At 45.9% G+C, this 6422-nt stretch overlaps 1 protein-coding gene across 6 annotated transcripts in view; it reads left to right on the top strand.

Annotated features, from left to right (window-relative positions):
* The first annotated feature begins 4275 nt into the window (after window positions 1-4275).
* The window catches only part of ythdc1 (YTH N6-methyladenosine RNA binding protein C1), a 62417-nt gene continuing 60270 nt past the window's right edge, over window positions 4276-6422 (top strand). For 4 of the 6 annotated variants that reach the window (XM_043720743.2, XM_043720732.2, XM_043720717.2 and 1 more), the window contains exon 1: window positions 4277-4439. In XM_043720743.2, the coding sequence (XP_043576678.1) occupies window positions 4412-4439 (28 nt within the window). In that variant the 5' untranslated portion in view covers window positions 4277-4411. Of the gene's footprint in view, window positions 4440-6422 lie in introns of all 6 variants that reach the window. The other 2 variants (XM_043720738.2, XM_043720723.2) reach the window with 1 other exon arrangement.

Genomic DNA, 6422 nt, shown 5'->3' with positions numbered 1-6422 from the left:
GTCGCCTGAGATAAAAACAGAAAGGTCTAGGAAGGGGAGGGAGGAGTCCGAGACTGTCCAAGTGAATTTGAGGTCGGGGTGGAAGGTGTTAGTGTAGTGGATGAACTGTTCAACCTCCTCGTGGGAGCACGAGGTAGCGCCGATACAGTCATCAATGTAGCGAAGGAAAAGATGGGGGGTGGGGCCAGTGTAGTTGCGGAAGATGGATTGTTCCACATACCCTACGAAGAGGCAGGCATAGCTGGGGCCCATGCGGGTGCCCATGGCTACTCCTTTTGTTTGGAGAAAGTGGGAGGATTGGAAAGAAAAGTTGTTCAGGGTGAGGACCAGTTCGGTCAGTCGAAGGAGGGTGTCGGTGGAAGGGTACTGGGTGGTACGGCGGGAAAGGAAGAAGCGGAGTGCTTTGAGTCCTTCGTGATGGGGGATGGAGGTGTACAGGGACTGGATGTCCATGGTGAAGATGAGGCGTTGGGGACCGGGGAAACGGAAATCCTGGAGGAGGTGCAGGGCGTGGGTGGTGTCACGAACGTAGGTGGGGAGTTCTTGGACTAATGGGGACAGGACCGTGTCGAGGTATGCCGAGATGAGTTCGGTTGGGCAGGAGCAGGCTGAGACGATGGGTCGTCCGGGGCAGTCAGGTTTGTGGATTTTGGGCAGGAGGTAGAAGCGGGCGGTGCAGGGTTGTGGGACTATGAGGTTGGAGGCGGTGGATGGGAGATCCCCCGAGGTGATGAGGTTATGGATGGTCTGGGAGATGATGGTTTGGTGGTGGGGGGTGGGGTCATGGTCAAGGGGACGGTAGGAGGAGGTATCTGCGAGCTGGCGTTTGGCCTCAGCGGTGTAAAGGTCAGTGCGCCAAACTACTAATGAGTGAGGCAATGTTACACGCAATCATGAGAGAGGCAGAGTATGATTCTTGGTGGGAGATGGGTGCAGTAGCAGAGACAAGAGTGAGTGTTATATAGCAGAGAAGATTGTGGCACTTACATTGGTAGAGTAAAGGAGATCGATGTCAAAGGCAGGACTTATATACAATTAAAGGTAGGGCCTTGGGTAGAGAAGTAGAACATAATTCTTTAAAGTTTGCATCACATATAGACAGGGGGTGGTTAAGAAGACATTTAGCACCGTCATTGCTCAGACTTTTGAGTATAGGAGTTGGGATGTTATGATGATGTTATATAAGACATTGATAAGGCCTCTTCCAGAATTCTGTGTCCAGTCAAATCACCCTGTTATAGGAAAGATGTTAAGTTGGAGAGTGTTCAGAAGAGATTTACCAGGAAGGGAGAGTTTGAGTGATGGGGAGAGGCTGGATAGGCTGGGACTTTTTTCACTGGAGCATCAGAGTATGAGGGGTGACCTTATAGAGGTTTATAAAATCATGAGATGTATAGATAAGGTGAATGGCAGGTGTCTTTTCCCTAAGGTGGGGGATTTCAAGTCTATGGGGCATTTAGGTAAGAGGAGAAAGATTTAAAAAATAAATGGGAACAACTTTTTTACACAGAAAGTGGTTTGTGTGTGGAATGAATGTCCAGAGGAAGTGGCAGTTGTGGGTACAGTTGGTACTTTTACAACAGTAAAAGACATTTAAATAAGTACCATGAATAAGGAATGTTTGGAGGGATATGGGTCAAGTGTAGGCTTTAGTTTAGGATTACAGTCACCATAGATTGGAAGGACTAAAGGATCTGTATATCTCTATGTCCTTCTGCACCACAGTGGCTGCACCAACCTGGCTGGCGACATCAGGATGGTATGGCCTTCTCTGCTAAACTGTACCTGTTACTGTATTTTCTCTTACATTCCTCACTGCAGTGCGTAAGAGTTGAAACACAATAATAAGATGGTCTTAACATGCTCCTAAAACCTTATTCTCTGGCTAAGCTTTAAGAACGTAATGGCCTTGTGGTATTATTGCATTCTTTATTCTTCCATGGTGTTTGGGCATCATTGACAAGCTACGTGTTTGGTCCTCATCCCTTTTTGCCCTTGAACTAGCTGGCTTGCATTTCAGAAAGCAGTTAAGTCAGTCATATTTCAGTGGGTGTTTAATCATATGTAAATCAAACCAGGTAAAATTTTCTTCCCTAAGGGACTTTAGTGATCCAAATCAATATATTTGTTAGTCAATGATCAGTGTAATGCTCTTGAAACCAGCTTTCAATTCCAGATTTATTCATTACATTTAAATTCCCTAGCTGCTATAATGGGATTCCTCACCTGTGATGACCATGTTGCATGAACAATAGAAAAAGATATAAATCATGACAAACTGTTTTAAGAAAAAATGGAATATTGGCCATAATCTCAATTGGGTGGAAGTTATGTCACAGTTGCAAAGACTTTCTTATGGACTGCATACGCTTCTGGGCACCCCACAGAAGGATTAATTGACCGTGGGGAAGTGCAGTAGAAAAACACCGGAATGATTCTGGGGCTAGGAGGGTTAAATTATGGGGACAGGTTGCACAGGCTAAACTTTCTTGAGCATAGTTTAATAAATAAAGAAGAGTTCATGATCATGGAACTTATGGCAGACAGATGATGTCAAGAGGCAGTTCAGCTATGATTGAAATCAACTGACTGCTGGTTTTGGGAACTGTATATGGGCTAAATTGTTTTATTCATTCATAGTACAAGAACATTGCTGGCTTAGCCGGCATTTATTACCCAACCTTTATTGCCCAGAGGGCAGTTAAGAGTCAACCACTTTGCTGTGCGTCTGGTTATAGACCAGACCAGGTAAGGATGGCAGTTTTCTTCCCTGAAGGGCATTAGTGAACTAGATATGTTTTTCTTGACAGAAAACAATGATTTTATGGTCAATATTAAACTTTTAACTTCAGATTTTTATTGTATTCAAATTTCACCAGCTGCCATGGCAGGATTCGATCCTGGGTCCTGTAACATTATCTGGGTCTGTGGATTAAAGTCCAGCAAGAATACCACAAAGGAAATTACTTTTCTAAAAGCTTGGCCGGAGAAATAGGTTTTAGGAGCATATTAAAACCACTTTGGCATTGTGTTTCAACTCTTTTACATTACAGTGAGGAATATAAGAGAAAATAATGCAACAAAAATTGTTTCGCTCCCTTTGGTGAGCCAATTGAGTGTCAAGCCATTTAAGAGATACTTAGTTCAGCACTTGAAACATTAAAACACACCTGGCTATAGGCCAAATATTGGAAAATGGGATGAGAACAGATGCTTGGTAATTGGTGCAGACACAATTTCCATGCTGTAAAAGCTTTAGGAATATTATTTTAAACGTTTTTATGAATCATTCGCCCATGGACGGCTTAAACATTGTTGGACAACAGAAAAACAAAAATTGCAGACCGCTATTACAAAGCAAGGCCCTTAAGTCTGCTGTATTCAGGGATGGACCTTTAATCAGGATGTTGGGTTCCAGCAATGCATCCGTTAAAACAGGTGTACATTTAATCTTTAACAAAACAAAAATCAAACACCATTGGACAACAGAAAATAAAACTTGGGGATTATTATTACAGATCAAGGCCTTAAGACAATGTAGGAGAAAGTGAGGACTGCAGATGCTGGAGATCAGAGCTGAAAATGTGTTGCTGGAAAAGTGCAGCAGGTCAGGCAGCATCCAGGGAACAGGAGCATCGATGTTTTGGGCATGATTCCTGAAGAAGGGCTTATGCCCGAAATGTCGATTCTCCTGCTCCTTGGATGCTGCCTGACCTGCTGCGCTTTTCCAGCAACACATTTTCAGCTCTTAAGACAATGTATCCAGGGGTGGACCTTCAATCAAGATGTTGGGTTCCAGCAATACATACCAGCGTGGTAACATATTCAGTTAATCTTTAATAAAACAAAAGTTAAACACCGTTGGACAACAGAAAATAAAACTCGGGGATTATTATTATCGATCAAGGCCTTTAAGACAATGAATGTGTCCAGTGGTGGACCTTCAATCAGGATGCTGCTGGGTTCCAGCATTACGTATCAGTGTGATACCATATATTCAGTTAATCTTTGATAAAACGAAATAACACTAGCGTTAGGACAATAACAGGTGAAATGCGCTCCACTTTGTATTTTTTTTTTGATCCAGTGTATGGTGTTTACCTCCTGAACAACTTCTCCATTTGAAAGCTTTGCTCAAACTCTTCCCCACTGCAGGTGCCCAAGACTGTGGGGGCGGGGGCGGGGGCGGGGGGAGCTGACGCCGATTGTGACGTCGCGCCGGCGCCCTTTGTGACGCGAAACGGCGCGGAGGCCCCTGGGATGACGGCGATCCTGGCTGGCGGCGCCATTTTGCGAGCGACGGGCGGACTGTCGGCGGCGGCGGTAGCTGTAGTGGCAGCAGCGGCAGCGGCAGCCCCCGGGGGGCGGAGCGAGGCGATCCTTCCCCACCCCACCCCACACCGCCTCGCCCATGGCGGCCGAGATCCCGGACGATAAAGGTAAAGCGACGGGCCGTCGTCGCCACTCTGCATCGGTGTGTATGTGGGAGTTGGAAGAGGGCAGCGCGAAGGGTCCGGGCCTATTCCTTTCTCCCTCCCCCACCCCACCCCCCCGCTCCCCTCTGCAATTGCGTGGGACTCTTTTGTTCAAAGGGAGCAAGGTCGAAGGGAGGAGGGGAAACGGCGCCCGCGTTCGATCCAACCCAACTCTCCCGGGGGTGGTCTGGCGATCGACTGCCCCGACTCGGTCCGTGTGGTGCTGCACCATTTGGACAGCTCCGGCCGGGGAGGTCGCGGAGGCCTCGCCGACCGCCATGTTACCGAGGTCGGAGTCAATCCCCAGGGCTCCGATGAAGGAGCGTCGCTCCGAAAGCTAGTGCGCTTCCAATTAAACATGTCGGACTATAACCTGGTGTTGTGTGATTTTTATTTTTTTAAAAAAAATAACTTTGTCCACCCCAGCCCAACACCGGCATCTCCAAACCCAGGACTCTTGCTTTTTTTCCACCCCCCCCCCCCCCCCCCCCCTATTCCCCTCCCGGGCTGGTTGGCAGATCAGACAGAGATAATACACCCTTTCAAAGGTTGCCGAGCTGCGGAAACGTTGGCGGGCCTTTGCGCCGAATATAGTACATCAGGTTGAAAATGGTTCGTAAAATGCACAGGATCCTAGGTTTTGAAAGCAGAAACGTGAGATTTCAGCAGCACGGAGGTCATGATAAGGCTACCTGTGAAATATTGGTTCAGGACTAAATTATATTCAGATTGTCTATGGAAAGCTGAAGGGTGCAGGAAAGATAACTAAGCTTCCTTATGGAGCTTCAATATGTGGGTGAGTTGGAGCAAAATTGGGCATGCTGTCCTGAGAGAAGTTTGACAGCAACCTTAAAAAGGACTTCAGAATGATGAGAGTCTGGACAGATAAGATATAAAATGTAGCTGCTGATAGAGTTGGGAAGGAGAAGGCACTGATTTGAGATGATCAGTGAAGCAATCAACAGCAACATGAAACACTAGATACGCTGAGTGATTGTGATTTCAAAAGTACTGTCAGTGTGTGGTTGAATGCAGGGGGTTTCAACAGGGGACAATAGGAAGGCACAGTCTGTTGGAAATTCCTAGGAGGTCTAGAATCATCTGGAGTGAGAAGCACAGTTAATGGTTCCAGTTGGTGACCAGGTCAGTCAAGGTCTTATTGAAGGGCTGGGCGGTCTGCTTTTGTACCTTGTTTGTATGACCTTTTGCCAGAACTGGAAAAAATGAGGCATTGAGTGGGTGCCTAGGGGGATAAAGAAGGAAAGACCTGTATGACAGATCGTTACAACCAGGCAGTGTGGCTATTTATAGTATTTCTTATATGAAAATTTGTGCTATTGGCTGACAATAAATGACCCGTGAAATATTCTTGGTTGTGGAATGCAGTACTGAAAGTCCCAGCATTCTGAAAGTTCTTTTTCCAATCAATGATGAGCTGGTTGCTTGCTCCTCTGCCAGTGCAACACCTAAACATTCCAGTCCTATGGTTCTGTTTGTCCATTGAAAAGTTGGAACCTGCTTCTTTTTAGAATTCAGGCTGATTTGCACCAACTTGATGAATTGCTGTTCATCGCTGTCTAGTTTAAGTTCAAATAATCTGAGCATGGAGCATTCTCAGTTTTTTTTAAATGCTTGTATCACTTGCCTTAAATTTCACAGGGTGCTCATTTCTCCCATCCTGTGAAGGTCAAAGTTTGGTATTTGTGCTGCCAAATAGGACCTGCAATTAGTAATGAAACTGCCTTTCCCCTTGTTTTTCCAACTATCTGCTCGCAGGACTCTTGTCACTATCTACCTGGTGAAGAGGGTCTAGATTTTACTTGGCTGTTTACTGGCGCTTCTGCTTAAGGAAGAAATGCTATGTTCAAATAACTTAACCTCTCCTGCTGTACTCTGCCCCACATTGCCTGATTCTCCAATCTCCTGTCTTCCAAGATTCAAAGAAAA

This window comes from Chiloscyllium plagiosum, unplaced genomic scaffold (assembly GCF_037043375.1).
Source record: "Chiloscyllium plagiosum isolate Xiang-an unplaced genomic scaffold, Cpla_swu_hap1 HiC_scaffold_2, whole genome shotgun sequence".
Lineage (NCBI taxonomy): Eukaryota > Metazoa > Chordata > Chondrichthyes > Orectolobiformes > Hemiscylliidae > Chiloscyllium > Chiloscyllium plagiosum.
This window is presented reverse-complemented; position numbering and strand designations above follow the sequence as displayed.